General features: G+C 54.0%; 1 protein-coding gene across 11 annotated transcripts in view; it reads left to right on the top strand.

Annotated features, from left to right (window-relative positions):
- Nucleotides 1-4314: 4314 nt before the first annotated feature.
- Nucleotides 4315-17029, top strand: part of UBE2D2 (ubiquitin conjugating enzyme E2 D2) — a 32850-nt gene continuing 20135 nt past the window's right edge. For 4 of the 11 annotated variants that reach the window (XR_013939496.1, XR_013939497.1, XR_013939498.1 and 1 more), the window contains exon 1: nucleotides 5656-7019. Coding sequence is in view for 2 of the 11 variants with exons in the window: in XM_080555825.1 (XP_080411951.1) it covers nucleotides 5617-5649 (33 nt within the window). In the remaining 9 variants the exon portion in view is untranslated. The other 7 variants (XR_013939495.1, XM_080555825.1, XM_080555826.1 and 4 more) reach the window with 7 other exon arrangements.

Below are 17029 nucleotides of genomic sequence, written 5' to 3'. Positions count from 1 at the left end.
TCGTGGCAAGACAGGAGAGATTCACAGAAGCCCGTCCCTGTGGCACAGGGCCCAGGTCTCCGATGTGCCGTGCTGAGGCCAGGCACTGGTTCCACCACCCATGGACACCTCATTGCCCCTGAGGTTTCTGGCAGGCTGGGAGCATGGGAGCGAACAGCTCGGGGTCTTCCTGTCACTGCCAGCGCTGCCTGGATTTCTGCCCCAAAGCCTCCCACTCTGTCCCCATTTAACCATTCAGTGACTGCCCTGCTGGCGTCCTCAGCGTCCTGTGGAGACCTCGGCAATGCAGCCTCCCAGCCCGGGCTGAGCTCTGGGTCTTCCCCTGCTTCTTCGTTTGCCTTCCTCCGACACCAGTCCCAGCCTCCTGCTGAGATGGGCACGGCCGCGAGCTCCAAGGGCAGCGTGACCCTGTCACCGTCTGTTCCAGGAAGAAAGACGTGCTCCAGGTTGGAGCGGATGAGTCTGACCCTGAGTGACAGGGAAGTTCTCGGTGGTCTTGTGTGAGTGACGTTTTTGGGCTCAGGTTTGTCTCCTGCGTCTCACGTGGTGGCAGCGGCTGGCCAGGGTCCCCACCGTGCGCCCCCGTGCCCACGGCTGTTTGTGGGGCGGCGCCGCGAGCTTCCTTCTGGTTTGTATCAAAACCAGAGAAAGCTTGCAAAACAGACAAACAAACAAAAGGAGTTTGGGAGAAGAGGGGGGTGGTAAATATCAGAAATGAAAACCACACCAGCAAGATAGCGAGATAAGCTTTTGGAATCTGTAAGACTTCACAATACTTTTTTTTTTTCCAGGTTTGGTTCATTGTGCACTGCAATTTCCATTAACACTTTTTTTCTTCTCTTGTAGAAAAATCCATTGTTTGAAAACAAACAAACAAACAAAATACCTCCAACCCATGCTTCACTGAATGAAGAAAAATCTCAGATTCTTGTACTAATTTGATTTTAAACACAATTAACCAAGGACAAAAGCAAGTCACTTTACAAGTTACTTCTGTTAGGCTTTAAAATTATGACAGTTCTGGATTTGAGTCATTCAGTGCGGGACAAAAGACTCTGGAAATGGAAAATCGCTGTGGAGCAGGGGCACGTAGTGCCGCGGGGCTGTTCCGGCTCACTGGCCCCTGCTGGGCTTCTGCCGCAGGTCCTGTGCACCCACATCCCCTCCGCACGCACCCACGACAGAGCGTGCTGCTGGGGCACGGGGAGATGCTGAGATGGGACCAGGACCGCAGCATTTACCCTTTTCCTTCTTCCCCCTCTCTTTGTCACCAGGAAGTGCCCAGACATGAGGACGCAGCCACAGGTGTGTGCTCTTTTTCCTGACTCCGCTGGACTTGAGCGAAATGCCAGCACCGCTGCCAGTGGGGGAGCTGGGTTTGTCCTCTCCTGGGCTGCTTCCTCCAGTCAGCTTCCTTGTGTTGGCACAAGCAGTCTCGAAGAGAACCAGGCCAGCTCACAGCCCTAGGTGCTCAGTAATCCTGGAGGAAGCTAGAAGTTCCTTCTGGGTGAGATGATCCACCTTAAGCACAACTGCATGCCAGAGAACAGCCAGGTATCTGCTGGGACTTGCAAAGACACAGCTCCCACAGCCCGAATGCTGTCCTCTGGGGGGAAATAATAATAATAAAAAAATCTCCAAACCCTGCTGGCTTCCATTGTCTTTTGTGCATCGCGGAAAGGCGACAAACACCGTGCTTTCTCTTTGGCATCAATGAAAGCGCCGCTGAGATTTATTGGTAAGATGACTTCAGCCCATAGCAATGCTGGAAGTTTTCCTGTGAACAACGTAAGCAGGTGGTGGTGGTGACTTGTGGATTCTGCTTTTGGTTGTCTCTGTTTTTTGCCTTTCTCTGGAGTTTAATGTCCCGGGTTGCTCTGCAGCAGGATGCTCGGCTGTATTGTGTGCTACAAGATACCCAATGTTCTATGTTCCTACAGGCTGCAATCTTTTGGTGATGTTCTGAGGGTCAAACTGACAGCCGTGTTCATGCCTAGGGCAGCTTGTGCCTCGGGACAGAGCAGCAGAGCCCTTAGGGGGTGACGGGGGGCACACCTGCTGGGCTCGGGTGGCCAGCTTCACCTCCTTGCCATGAACCAGGCCAAACCCGGGGCTCCTTGCCCCTTCCTTAGCTTCTAGTTTCAGCTTTGGCTTGGAGAACTACCTTGAAAGGGGTCCAGTCGTTGTAGAGCCAGGATTGTCTCTGGATTTCAAACCTCCTGGCTGGGATCTCCCCTGCTCCGCTGACAAACACCCGGACACACGTTCCGCAGGGCTGTTACAAGACTAAAATGAGCATCTCTAGAGCTCCTCATCTGGGAGAAAAAAAAAAAGAAAACACCCACAAACAACAAAAACCACAGAATCAGCTTCTTGATAACTGTTGCTGTGGATACTGATCCATCTCGTCTCTTGACGGGGAGGACAATGGGGGAACAACGCTGTAGCTGCACTGCAGGTTTCCCTGGCACCTACAGACAGCCTGGATCTGCAGCAGGAGAGGGAAGAAAGAGTGTTTCATGAGGTGAGCGTCCCCACATGATGCGTGTATATACACGGAAGTTCACTCTGGAAGTTTTTTAAAAACGCTTGGACCTGGGATGCCGAAGAACTCCCTCTCAGGCTGCAGGGCTCCCCGCCACCCGGGCCAGAGGACGGGACTTTGGAGGCTCCTGGAGGAAACTCTGACGAGCAGCAGTAAAAAACGTGGCCTCTGCCTATGTTTTTAAAGGCACGAATGTTTTAGAAGCTGCAGAGGCACGTAATTCCCCTCGGTTTGTGGCTATGAAGGAATGCAGGTCCTTGCTGCTTGCCCAAGGGTCAGAAGCGGAGCTTCCTCCTCCCCCACCCTTCGCCCTCTCCGCTGCTTCAGGTCCATTTTCTGGGATTTTTCCTTGCAGCTTGCCCACTGTCACATGCCCAACCTTGGTGAAGTGTTGGGGGGTTTCCTTTTCCGATTGTCTCATTTCCTTTAGAATTATCTCTTTTCACCTTCTAACTTTTGCTAGGCCAGGATTTTTGTCCTCCTTCAACTCGTTGTGCCTCTGTCTAAGCACGTTGGTTTTTCTTCCTAATACAGAGCTGCGACCCGACCGCGCTGAGCAGAGCAGCAGATGGCGAGGGGCAGACACGTGGAGTCACGAGCCACCCGAGGGCCGGGCAGAGCCCAGCTACCTCCTGCAGGGACGCTCGCTGCTTGGCGCCAGACCCTGCGCAGGCGATGTTGGCAGGCGCTGGCAGATCACCCAGCGCAGCGGGACCACCAACCCTGCCTGCAAGGCTGCAGGGACAGCTCCCCCCTGGCAGAGAGAAGGCAGAAAGCTGTAGGTGAAACACCTAAAATGCAGCGGGAGGATGCTGCACGGGAGGCCAGCAGCAAAGTGCCAGCCCGATGGGCGATGTTGTCTGCAGCAGGGGCTGACACGGGTACGGAGCATCCGAGGGTTTCCAGAGCAGACGTAGCCTAAAGTTTCTTCTCCGGTGCTGCTGAGAGCTCGTCCTTCTTGAGAACGGGGCCAGAGCAGCACCTGACATGGGATACAGGGAGACGCAGGCGTGTGCGAGCTGATCCCACCGTCTCTGTGTTTGGGCAGGGGTGGAAAGAGACTGAAACCTGCGGGACTCCTGTGAAAGCAGCAGGTGAGGTGGAGGAGAAGTAAGGTGGGATAAGGAGGGAGCAGGTGGTAGAGAAGCGAGGGTGAAAGGCTGCAGGTGGGATAAGGGAGCTGTAAGAACGGAAAGCAGAACTCAGGAGAAAGCAGGGAGATGGGCAGCAAGAACGTGCTGCAGGCGGGGAGGTGGAGAGGGGCTAAACAGCGAACCTGAGCGAAGGGAGAGGAGGGGAAACCCTGGAGCTCAGCACCCGGCCCTGCTCCGTGACCGCGGGTTAATGTTTACTTGTGCCTGGGATTTCTTGCATCTCGTGGCACTTTTAGACATGCGGAAAGTGTTTCATCTGTTGTCACGTCAGGCAAATATCTAACTGTAAATCTTGAGGAAAATATCTTTCTGGATAAAACACAGCAAGCTAACGTCTGTCTGTTTAAAGGTTTAGGCCAACTCTCAGAAGCTGAAACTGAGATTTGCTTTTCAGCACATCTAAGTGGACTGACCTGGTGAATAACAACTCTGAAAATGACTCTTCTACTTTCATTTCTTATCTCTTAGAGAAATTCAGATCCCTCTGGTAAGAAATCATAGTTATTGCTGGTACTAAAATGACAACAACAAAAGTATTTTACAGTTTTTTATTATTATTATTTTCAAAACTGTTGATTTTCGGGATTGTGTTTTACAATGCTGTAGTACTCAGAGAAGACTTTTCAAAGCTTGGCAAGGAAAAAACAGTGATCTTTCTGTTGTATTGCGAGCCCAAGTTAATTTTCCAATTTGGGGACAAAATCCAAAACTTTTTATGAGAATACTGGAAAGAGACAACTTTAACCCAGAGCTCTGAACAGTGAAGGCACAGGCCTTAGAGGATGTAACATGAAGGCATTTTGAAAACCGTCCCAGAAGCATGAGAAAAATGATTTAGGAGCAGAGGGCTGCCTTTCCTCCCACGGCGGTCACGCCAGGACTGCAATTCCAGGCGTTCAGCTCTGAGCTCCCAGAGGTGTTTTAGTGCTACAAGAGCCAACAGCTGTTTTCAGCAGCAGAGGGGATCCTGAAGCTGCTGCCTTAAGCCTGAAGCACATCTTTACCCAGGCGTGGTGTAAGAGCTGGTCCTGCCCTGGCAGCTGGGTGGCTGCGGTGCCGGGGGCTCCGCGGGCTGTGCAGCCGTGTCCTGCACCTGCAGGCGCACGCTGCCCTGAAGCTGCCAGCACTCGGAGCGGCCTTGCCAGGAGGTGGGCACGTTAACGCCAGGAGCAAAGCTATCGTGCCCGTACTGCTCTCAGGGCACAAGGCAGCACCTCCCACGAGCAGGAATTTGCAATGCCATTTCTAGTGAGCAGCAATCCGATTGCCTGGGCAGCATCGGACCCCACTATCACGGTGGCTGGGCAGCAAAAGAGGAGAGCAGAAAACTTCGGGAGAAAAGCAGTTTTGTCTCTGACCCAGAAGTTGGGGGAGCCTTCAGGGCAAGGAGTACTTGGGATTAGCATCTGAGCAGCTCCAGCTCCCCGTGCTGGTGGAGGCTGGTGCAGCAAGGCAGGGCAGCAGGTTCCCAGCCTGGGGCTGGGGGTGACAAGAGCAGCGAGCTGGGGCAGAGCTGCCGCCCGCTTTTCCGCAACCAAGGGGTGTCTGGCAATCCAAAAGGCAACAGAAAGGAGGGAAAAGGGCAAGAAGCCACGAAATGAACAAAAATAGTTGAAAAACAAAACAAAACAACCACCCAAACCAACAGATTTCTGTGGGGAGAAACCAAATGTGGATGAGGAAAGAGAAATTAATTCAAAACACACCCCGCGCTAAAGCTGCTAGAAGAGAAATCTCAAAATTGTTCTAGAAAGGCTGGCAGCAAAGCCAGCAGGCGCAGGCGTCGCCGAGAGGCAGCGGCACCCACGGTGCCCCGAAGGCAGCACCTGCAGGAGGAGGACGGAGCCTTGGGGCGCGGGCAGGACTTCACCGCGGCCAGCCCTGCGCCAGAAACCGCGCGGGCCCCCCAAAAGCAGCATGGCAGCGAACCCTGCAGACAAGGAGTATGAGGTGTGCTTGGCAAAAGGCAGCGTCTGGGCCCCGGGGGGTTTTGGAGCTGGGCTCCAAGCACAGCTCTGCCTCTCGCAGCGCGAGGGCCAGCATTTCGCTTTCCCCTCGTACCTCCCATCGGAGCCTTTCGCCCCTCTCTGCCAGCAGATGCACGGGAGATGGGGGAGTCGGGAGAACAGGGGAAAGCAGCTCTGCTGCGGTACTAGGAGGTAAGGAGAGGACAGGTAACGGCTTAAAAACTCGGTACGAGTCGCTGAAAATGCCAGCTCTACAGGAAAGAAACGCGTAGGAAAGCAGAATTTCCTACGAGCGCCTTAAAAGGGACGGAAACCGGAGGCTTCGCGGAAAGTCTTACAAGCTGCAGCCCCAACTAAAAATGCTCTTGGCGTTTGTTTTTTTTTTTTTTTGCTGGATCCGGTACCGGGGCTGCCGGTGGAGGAGGCAGGCAGGCAGCCAGGGCGCCCGGTGGGGACGGGCTGCCAGCGCGGATCTCAGCGGAAGACCCGTAACTGACGTGGACCCGAAAACCCCTAAGGACCAGGGGGCACCGCCGGGCTCACAGCCCGCCCGAGCGGGGGCCGGGGCCCGGCTGCACCCCCCGCAGCGCCCTGCCCCGGCCGCGCTGACGGGCGGCCCCGCGGCCCCGCCCCCCCCCCCTCCCGCCCCTCCCGGTGCCCGGCCGGGGCCGCGCCTCCCCCGCTCGACTTCTCGCGAGACCTCAGCGTCACGCGCCCCGCCGCCGCCGTATCCTTCCGCGCTCTCCCCCTCCCCCTTCTGGAGAGTTCTGCGCGCGAGGCGCGCGGCAAATAGTCCCCGCGCCCTGCCGCCCTCCCTGCCCCTCCCCTCCCGGCCCCGCTCCGAGCTCTCCCCCCCCCCCCCCTCCCGCCTCCCACCCGTCCCCCCCCCCCCCCCGCGGCCACCGCCGCCCCTCCCGCGCCTGCAGCCCGGCGGCGGGGGCAGGGGGCTGGGAGAGCGCGGCGGAGTGATACGCGGAAGGGAGGGGGGGGGGGGGGGAGAGGCGAGCAAGCGCCAGCGCATAAAGAGCGGGCGGAGGGATGCGGTAGCGCTGCGGCACCGAGCTCCCGCCTGCGGCCGCCGCCGGGCAGCGCGCGCCAGGCCCGCGGCCCCTGCCCGCCTCCGCCGCCGCCCCCGGGGGCCGCCTCCCCCCCCCCCCTCCGCCTCCGTCCCCCCCCCCTCCCCCCCCCCCCCCCTTCCCGGCCCGGCCCCGCGCTGCCGCCTCCGCGCTGCTCCTCCTCCTCCTCCTCCCCCCCTCCCCCTCGGAAAATAGTCCCCGCGGGCCGCCCCCTCCCCGCCCGCGCGCCCCTCCTCGCCGCCTCGCGCACACAATGGCGCTGAAGAGAATCCACAAGGTAAGGCCCGCGCCCGCACCCCGCACCGGCGCCGCGCGGCCCCGCCGCCCGCCCTTACGTAACCCGGCCGCACCGCCGCGCCCGCACCGGGGCCCGGGGGGGAGCGGGGCGGGGGCGGGGGCCGCGGCCGCTCGGTGCGGGGCCGGGTGAGGCCGAGCGGGGCCTGCGCCTCCCCCCCCCGCAGCCCCCGGGGCCGGGCCTGTGAGGAGCCGCCGCTCCCCCCCCCCCCCCCGGGCCCCCTCCGGCCGGCCGCGGCCCGGCCCCACCGCGGCAACGTGGCCCCGGGGAGCCCGGGCCGGGCCTGGCGGGGCCGCTAGGGGGCGTGGGGCCGGCCCGGGCCTCCCCGCGGGGCCGCGACCGCGGCCGGGCACCGGCAGAGCCCTGCGGGGGGCGGCCGGAGGGGCCCCGCTGAGCGCCGGGGCAGGGCATGGCGGAGGGGGGGGGGAGGCTCCGGGTTCCCCCGTGCCCAGCGCCGCTTGGGGCCGGGCAGAGCCCGGCGAGGCGTTGTGCCGGTGGGGCCGGGGCCGCTTTCCGATGTGAGTCACCGGGGCCGCTGTCAGGAAGCGCCTGGGAGAAGCGCTCCCCTCCCGGAGCAGGCGGCGCGCCGTGCCGCCCGTCCCCGGCGCCCGGAGAAGCGAAGCGCTGCTCCCGTGTCCCCGCAGGAGCTGCGAAACCAGATCGTCGTGGTGTCGTGTGCTGAGCGGCGTTGTGTTATCAGGTGGGGGGGAAAGGCTCTCTTCAAGAAGACAGACCGCGCCATTACTGCCCTGCTGAGTTGGGCCTCTGCATCCTTTCCCCCAAAGAAGCGTAGCTGTGAGGTTGGGACCCACGTTCAGGGTTCAGATGTGGAAGCCAGTCCTCCCATAGGGCTTCTGCTCTGAATTGCTGTGTGGCTCGAATTCTTGCTTAAAACCAGATGTGAAACCGCTACTTACTATTTAAGTTTGGCTTGCTTGTTCTGATACATAGTATCAGGTTTGGACTACATCTTAATGTCTTTGTTCTGATTGTAGGTTGTCTTGAAGTTCTTGTGAAGCTTCATGGGTCGTAGTGGTCAATTTAAACCTAAGATGATGAAGAAGAAGACTGAAGAGTTTGAAGGATTGCGTATGCTTGTGGAATGGGTAGACCTTGAAGGAGAAGGCCTTAGAGTACAATTTTAGTTACTGAAACTTCCAGATCAGCACGCAGTAATGTGTTACATAAGCAAGCTGTTCTCTCGTTTAGGATCAATTGTACGCAATATTTGGTCTCTGACTTTGTTGATACTTAACTCAGATCAGTTTTCACGCTGTATTATTTCCACAGCACGTCTGTGGACTTGCGGGTACTTTGGAAGAGTGCCGCTCCTTGGGAGTGGGTTATTTGCCTGCCGTCAGTGTGTGCCTAGGGGACAGTGGTGAATGCGAGAACAATAAACGTGACAGCTGGGGTTGGAGGGGACACCCACAATGCAGGGCTCTTGTGGGGGCGCTACATCTTCTGTAGGGTAATTTGTGAAGTAGGCAAAGCTACTTTCTCGGAGTTTCGTGTTTGCTCTGGTTCAGCTTTCTCAGAGTTCTGTTTCCAGCAGAAGAGAAACTGCACGTGTTGGGCCTTTGTTAACTCATGGCTTGACTGTTACTCACTGGTTACTCATGGGCTGATTGTTCGTGCTGCTTTTCAAAGGTAGAGAATCCTGAGGCATAATGGGGGCTGCGTTAGGTTACAGGATGCTGCAGAGCCTTGGGAAGTAGTGTGGTGGGGAGGGATTGCTAAAGCAGTGGTGTGTATGGAGCTCAACAAAGTACTGGGCGCTCCAGAAGAGTGAGGATGGCGGCTGTGGAGCAGAGTGGAGGTGGTAGGGCTGTAGGCAAGAATCTCCAGCAAAGTGTGTGGAGGGATGTAAAGCCACTCACTCCATCAGTCCAGGTGCTTTGAAAGTTATATGGGAGTTCAGGTACAGCTGGAAAAGCAATCCTTTAATTTGAGTTACTGGGGCTGTCTCCCTCAGTTACTGAAGTGGTAACCACTGGTTGTTTACACTTCAGCTATCTTAAACCCTGTGGACGGTGTTTGTATCATCTCGCTTTTGTTCTGCTCCCTGGGAAAAGTGGAGGTGCTTTATGTAGGCTGACCACCCCTGTCAGGATAACCGGTGCAACAGCAAATTTCTGACCTTTGCTGTTGTACCTTGTGGCAGGAACAAAAGGCTGCAGAGCGTGGATTAAGTGGAAATAATCCCAGTGGGCTTGAGTACAAAGAAGCAATGGAAGGGAAAGCTGCTGCTTAGGCATTTGGGGGGAGGGAATTATCAGTCTTGGTATATCAGTGTTCAGCTCTCAATCTTGCTGCTGGCTTTTGTGCTTGGTGACCTGGGTTTACTGTCCACCACGGGCTGTGAGGTTTTCTCCGAAGCTCTTGTATCCTTGGATAATGTAGGCTTCAAAAACGAGCAGGAAATCCCAGGACTAAACCTCTGGCACGGTGTGAACGATGTTACCTGAAGCGGTGTCTTGCACCTTGAGCTCCTCTGGGTTGGAGGAGAGGCAGAACCAAAAGCTGCCTGCAGGCTGGCAAGCAGTCCTGTTCCCCCCGGGAGGCGGTGCAAGAACCCCCGTGGTCGGTGCCAGCTGTGCCTCTGGGGTTGTTCTCGGGGTTGTCCGGGGACTCGAGCTGGCGTAGCGTCTCTACACGAGGAAGCGGTAGCTGTTCTTGAAGCAGATGCTCCTGAAGAACTCGCGCTTGGACAGCCTCCTGTCAAACTTGTGGTGTTCACCGCGGTCTCTCAGGCAGCAGCGTTCTGAATTTTTGCTTAGGTGCGTGCTGGCTCGCAGATCTGAAACTTGAACTCCTGTCTTGTGAGAACTGTGTAGCTTTGGACAAACCGGGATGTTTGCAGTCATACTGGCCAGAGTGGCTGTGAAGCCTGAGGGTAACAATTGACTACAACAACTTCATCGCTATTTTTAGATCTATAACAATGATGAGTTTTATCATAGTTATCTCTTAGAAGAAATACAATATGAAGACATCCAGAGGTAGGACAGGAGTGATACTGGACGGCTGCAATGAATGGCTTCTATTTTAAGACTTGAACCAAAGCGCTTTGGGTTCAGCCATAGCACCGTCGGCGGTGCTTATCTTTAGGAAATACATTATCTATAACCGAGTGGGGTGCTGTTTGGAATTGCTTGGAACGGGAGAGCAAGTAAAAGGTTAATTTTTTTGTCATTTATGGGTTCCCTCATATGAACTGCTTGACAGACCTCACGGTGAGGGAGAAGAGGGAACCAGAAGCTGTGCTTGAGCCCTGCTGAGGTGAAGTATTCTCTTACTGCAGAGGAGCGGTGGCTTACTGCCTGTTCTGTGGGCCTCTCCGTATAAACCGTGCTGCTTTGTGGAGCAAAGCTGTGTTCCATAGCGATGCCCCTGTTCGGCTGCGTGAGACAACGGGCTTTCCCACGGCCCAGAGCTGTTTGAACCCTTAAGACGTTGAAGTGTAACTTCTGTCAAAATGAATGGTACTAGTGGAGGAGTTGCCTTAGGTTTGTTGGATAACTGAGCAATGTTAGTATTAACCCAGCTGTACACACGCTACCTGTGTTGAGCAGAGTTCCTTACTTCTGTGCTACAGAAATAGCAAAAGCAGCTCATGGGAACGCCTTGGTCCTTCTCTTAGAGCTTCTTGCTGTGTTCATGGAACTGCCGGTGCAGCCCATCTGTCCGGCACACGCTGGTTAAGCTCCTGCTGGCTGGGCTTTTTTGGTATTTGGTTTCCACAGCAGGAGGGAGCTGTACGTTGCTTTGGTTTTCTTGCTGTCCAGGCTTTAGAAAACAAAGATGAAAGGTGACTGATGGTTATACCAGAGCTTGTTCATAACGTATATCTTGGCTAACTGTATGTATTTCATTAAATTTGACTATTCTTATGCCACTCACTTAACTGCTTGTCTTCTAATGTTTGAGTCTTGTAAGAAGTCAAGAAGGTCAATGGATCTGAGCTGTCTCAAGTACTGGAAAAGCAGATTCTGTCAAATGGAAAGGATTAGAATCCTTCTGAAGATTAAAATGTTTCTGTTAATAGGGGGAAGTAGCCTTAGACTGGCAGAGATTCTGGAATCACAAAAGTCTCGTAGACGAAGAGAAAACCTATGGAATCCGTGGTGTGACCTTGGTGCATGCATGTGGGCACCGCCTCGTACAGCGGCCCCGCTTGACGAGCACATCCTAGAGTTGTGTGAGGTGCCGTGGGTGTAGGCTTTTATACCTTACCCTGCACAGCGACCTCTGTCTTGGGCAAATGTGGGGCCTGCTGGCCTGGGGAGCGTCCAGCAGGCTGTGGTGAGACTTGGGTCCGTCGGAGCTGTGCAGGTAGCTGGCAGCTGGCCCTCTGAGCTGTGCTCTTGCTGCTCCTGCTCTTGAGGTAAGGCGGAGTGCTATCGATTTGTCACTGGCCCTGGTGATGTGTTGCTTGGCAGTGCTCTATTGAAAGCTGCTAACAATTCATGGTGAAGTGGTTCAAAGTTACTTTTTGGTTAGATAAATCACAATTTCACAAGGCAGTCCTAGACTGCCTGTCACAGAAGGATTCAGGGGCTTCCGGCAAAGAATCTTGCTAAAGTCAGATTAAAAGCTTATTTTACTGTCAGGTTGCTGCTGTAAGTGAAAGTAAGGCTTATAATCAAAGTAATGATGTGGGCTCTGAGTAAATGAGAGTTTTTGAAAACAGCTCAAACTGGAGTAAAGGGGGAGGACCAGGGAGCACAAGCTATAAGGGCTTTGGTTAATCTTTGACTGCTTGTAGTCATTACTAATGTGCTGGAGCGTTTCTGGGAAATTGTACCCTGTATTAAGGCGTATTAAAACTTCTGGAACTAACTGCCACAGGACAGTAGTTTTCTTCTCACTTGATGTTGCTGGTTATGTTGGTTGTTCTTACTGGAGAGTCTCTCAGCAGTAGCTTCAAATCCTTAAAACTAGTCTTGTCTTCGGGCCAGGGCCTCTTTCATCAAGCACACAGCAGACGAGGGTCCAGGGAGCGTGGGGCTTGCTGTCTGGAGAAGTAAATTGGAATGCCTGTAACAAATGTCTCTGGAGTTTAAAATGAATGATAACTTGAAACCAGTGCAGGGTTAAACTTTTAAGACCCAAACTGAGATGCTTCTGTCTTGATAGTGCGTTGAAAAACTTCTTGTGCTGTTTGTGGAGTTGTTGATCAAGCTGCACTTTGAATGCTGCGGGCCAGCTGCTGGGAAACGGGCTACCAGGAGGAGGGAGCAGCAGTGACTCCGGGGATCTGAGGGGGACTTGTGGCGCTGGCTTCCCAGTGTGCCCCGAGTCCTTGTTGGCAGCTGATGCTCTCGGTGACTTTGGTAGCACAGCACGGGAGTCTGGCTTAAGCGTGCTGCATCTCCTCTAAAACCCACTATTGGAACCCCTAAGTGGGGTTATGCTTCTGGGGAGCTCAAAATGCCCTGCTTTTGCAGCCTGAGTGTCAGTGAGTTTTGTGGCTTTGTTAGGATACCTGGTTTGCAGATGTAGTTTCATACAACTTGGCATTTGGGAAAATCACCTCGAAGCTGGCTTTGCATTGCACCATGCCTCCAATTCCTCCCCCTTGCCAAGGAACTAATTAATACTTTTAGGATGGATCATGGTAATGGCATGATCCTCAGCAATGGGCCTAGCTCCCAGGGCCCTCTCCTGAAGGGCGATACAAGCTCTGTGAGCTTCCTTTCCAGCTGAAGGCAGCTCATAGTGAGGCAGCCTCCCGGGAGCTGAAAACCTCAACTGAAACTTCATCTAAAGGCTGCCTCGTTCTTTGCTTTTAAGTTTCCAAAGCAAAACCTTCTGCGTGAGCTTAAGGACAAGACAGTGTGTTGGCTGGTAAGCAGCTACAGCTTTCTTCAGACACGGGTTTAAAATCAGTGCTGTGAAGGTAAGACTTGATCACTGGCTTTAAAAAGCCTTCCTGGGTCACTGGGAAGTAGACCAGGCCTTGCAGCTTGGGGTCTGCTATGCGGTAATGTTTGGCTTGTAGACGATACCAGACTAACTGGATCCTACGTGTATTAAGAGTTAGTTTTACACGGGCTCCAGGGTCGCTTGTCCTGAGTTAAGCCAGCTGTTCTTCGGTCTCCTTCAGTAACATCTGGAAACAAAGACTTCAGTAGGCCTGGTGTTAGCAGCACCTTGGAAACAGCACAAAAAACTTCCAAAAGGCAGAGTAACCCCTGGGCTGGATGCAGAAGCTTGGCGGTACGGTGCGGCGGTGCATGTTTGTCGCTTGTGTGTGGGTAAGTGCAGCTGTATGCAGCTATCGCTCCTGTTCTTAAGCTTGGCTCTGCACGTCTGGTAACTGATCAGTGGAAGTCTGCTGGCATGCAGGCAGCCTGAGGAGAATGGCATGTTAAACGTGATCACCTGTGCCCTGCCAGGAAGCCCTGTAAGGTATTGGTGGTGTAAATGGTGAGAGTGAGTGTGCCCTCCGCAATCGTGCAGGTGGTGCCCAGCTGAGCAGTGCAGCTGGTGCCTGGGAGGGAAACGAAGCCACCCCTGGGGGCAGGGGCAGGCCCATGGGGATGTCCTGAGGCTCAGCAAGGCCAAGTGTGAGGTGCTGCTCCTGGACTGGGGCAGCCCCAGCTGCAGGGGGAGTGGTACCGGCTGGAGAGCGGCCCTGCAGGGACGGACGTGAGGATACCGCTGGGTGAAAAACTGGGCGTGAGTCAGGAACGTGTGCTTGGGACCTGGAAAGCTGCCCGTGTCCTGGGCTGCATCAACAGCAGGGAGAGGAAGGGGATCGTCCTGCTCTGCTCCTCTCTCGTCAGCTCCCACCTGGAGCGCTGCAGCCAGCTGTGGGGCCCCCAGCACCGCTGGGCGTGCAGCTCTCCAGAGGAGGCCAGGAGTCTGATCAGAGGGCTGGAGCACCTCTGCGGAGGGAGCTGGGGTGTTCAGCCTGGAGAAGAGAAGGCTCTGGGGAGACCTTGCTGTGGCCTCTCAGTGTATGAGATGTAATATGTGAGACTCTGAGAAACTTCACTAGGGCCTGTAGTGACAGGATGAGGGGTGATGGCTTTCAACTAAAAGAGGGTAGGTTTAGATTAGGTATAAGGAGGAAATTCTTTATTCTGAGGATGGTGAGGCCCTGGCACAGGTTGCCCAGAGAAGCTGTGGACATACCATCCCTGGAGATGTTCAAGGCCGGGCTGGATGGGGCTTTGAGCAACCCGGTCTGGGGGAGGTGTCCCTGCCCATGGCAAGGGGTTTAGAGCTGGATGGTCTCTAAGGTCTCTTCCAACCCAAACCGTTCTAGCCTCCTTGGTGTCGAGAGGCATCTAGCTATATAATCTGTGGAGCTTGTCTGAATTTGTAGGGCAGAATACGAAATGCCGCTTTTGGTGAAAGCTGCATCGCTGATGCAAACGGTATGAGCATTCACCGTGACCTTCCTGTTTCCAGTGTGGTACTGTACACAGCTTCAAAAACCAAAGTATTCCTTCTACCTGGAACTGCAGATTGAGGTGGACGATGTAGTGTTTTGGTGAGAAAGCAGGCTACTGCTAACTAGACTTTACTTTGTGTTCCGCATCTGTTGCGAGATTTTCCTTCAGTGGTGGCACGTGAGGTGTGCTGTTGCATCGGTGTGTTGGGGTGGTGCTGCTGGGCTGCTCTCCAGCAGCGGGACGTAGGGTGGGCATCAGAGCACCGCCGTGTTGTGAATTCCACCAGCCAGTAGATGGGTGCTCAAGCTGCAGCTTCTGCAGCTATTTCCCCTGCCCCAGAGGGGAAGATGTGTGCTGGGCTCTGAAACCTAATCACCGGCAGGCTGACCCTACACGACAGACGTGCGCTCTTGCAGCGGTATTTCTTCTGAACATGTATTGTTGTGTTGTATTATGCATAAAGTGGGAGTGAAGAGAATGAAAACTGGTATGGAGGAGAGGATTAGGAGTTCTTTCTGATGGACGTGTTTGGAGTTCTGAGTAGCAGAGCACTCTAAGTCGTCTTCATGGGAGATGAGTTGATAGCATTTGGGAGTGGACTGTACTCTATGCAGGTAGTGTACAGTAGGTGTATTCCTGTCTTCTAAGTTCCTATGCTCGTATTTCTGAACTTGTGCATGTGGAGAGCCGCTTCATTCTTGCAGCGGTGATGAGGCTGATGGACGTGTGCGCCCTGTATGTGTCCAGGGAGGTGTCAAGGAAGCTGTATGTAACTGACTGCCCAGAGCGACGCTGCTTACTGATGTTGAAGCAGAGCACAGTGCAGTTCACTGTCCTGCGGGGCACTGCGCTTTTAAGACCACTTCTGTCTGAAATTTTGTTGTCCTGCACGCAGTCCTGTAGGATAGGATGGAATGGGGTTCTACTGCTTGCAGTGGTACTCAGCATCTTCAGTGCTCTGGGCTTAAAAACAGGTGCACAGTGGGTGGTGTGAAGTGTGATGATGGGGAATGAGTGCTTTGCTGGCTGATGCTTGCAGGAAGTAAGGAGGGAATCCTCACCGGACTAAAACTGGTTGCTCCAAACTGACTTGTGTGACTGGCAGCTTGTAAGAGGAAAGCCCTTCAGCAGCAGGTACTTGGAGATGCTCTGCACCTTCAGGAGTGGAGCAGCCACTGGAGCAGGTGATGCATGCTCAGTATCTTTTCCTGCACAAGCCCATGTGGAACCATGAGATGAGAGAGCAACCTTTGCAGCACTAAGTCAGCACTAAGAAGCTTTGCTTGAGCGCTAGAAAATGTTCAGTTGTCTGTGGTGTCAAGTCAGGAGGCTTTCAGCTGGGCTCTTTGAAACCTGGGAGTCACAGACAGAAAACCAAACTTAGGTTCTTTACAGCAGCTGGAATATGTGAAGCTTTGCATCTCTACTGTGAAACTTCTGGGGGCTTGCACACTGAGGGGAAGATCCCAGAGATTCTCCTGTTTGGTGTAAGGCAACATTCTCCTCTTGTAGCAGAAGATCTGATTAGTGGTGGACTCCAAGTTCAGGGGCAACAGGAGCTGGAACTCCAGGACATCATCTGTTTGATACTTAGAGCCAGCGTAAGTTCTCAGAAGGCCGTTAAGCCCCAAGGTTTTTCTGCAATCGGTTTGTGTTGATCAGTGTCCTTCGGTGTTTTGTCTGTCAAGAGATTCAGGTAAGTAGCTACCTGAGTGCACAACGGAAAAGTGATACAGACTGCTGGTCTGCAGGCTGTGAGGTGAAAAGGTGAATGCACAGCAGGCCAGGGATAGCACGGGAGTGTTTCCTGAATGCTGGGTTTAGTTCTCATAATAGTTGTCTGGTGCCTATATTTAGCTTTCTACACCGAGGTTTGTTCCTGTGCTAGCTGACAGGCTTAGGACCGTCCTGCTGCCCTTTCACAGTCCCAGGGAGCAGGTTAGTGGCTGAGGTGGGATCAGCAGGCAAGTTGGATTTCAGGGTTTTACTGTATTTGTACTTGCTGCTAGATGTCGACTTCCTGAGCAACTTGCTCATGTGAGTTACTGGTGGCAGCATGGACTCTCTGATCTCAGCTGAAATTCAGCTTTAAGCTGAAGTTTGGTGTAGTTCAGAACAGAAGCATTTTACTTGTTCCACACAGCCGGAGATTGAGACTCACGATAGTCAAATCTTACTGTGAAGAAATCCTGACAAGGGGACTTAAAAAATGTGGATTTCCATTCATAGACTAAAGCTAGTTACCAGAGGCCTTGTGTTCTATTGTTTAACCACCCATATCCGCTGGTGGGTGGACTTGGAGGTGAAACAACCAGGTTGTTCAAGTTTTGTATGCTGCAAAAGCTACTTTAGGCTTGAAAATGTAAACTAGATCATTAGAGCTGGAACAGCTTGGGAGCTGTTACAGTATAAGCCCTAAAATAGGGCTGATACTGAGAGTTGCTGGGTTGGAGCCACCTCGTCTCTGACCTAGACATAGTGGAAAACATTATACCTTGATGATGATTAGGGTTTCTTATGCTTTATTCTTAAAGCAAAGCCAACGTGATAAGCCATGTGACTTAATAAGCATTGCTGTGACTTAGG

This window comes from Anser brachyrhynchus (genome assembly GCF_964034855.1).
Source record: "Anser brachyrhynchus genome assembly, chromosome: 14".
NCBI classification, from domain to species: domain Eukaryota; kingdom Metazoa; phylum Chordata; class Aves; order Anseriformes; family Anatidae; genus Anser; species Anser brachyrhynchus.
This window is presented reverse-complemented; position numbering and strand designations above follow the sequence as displayed.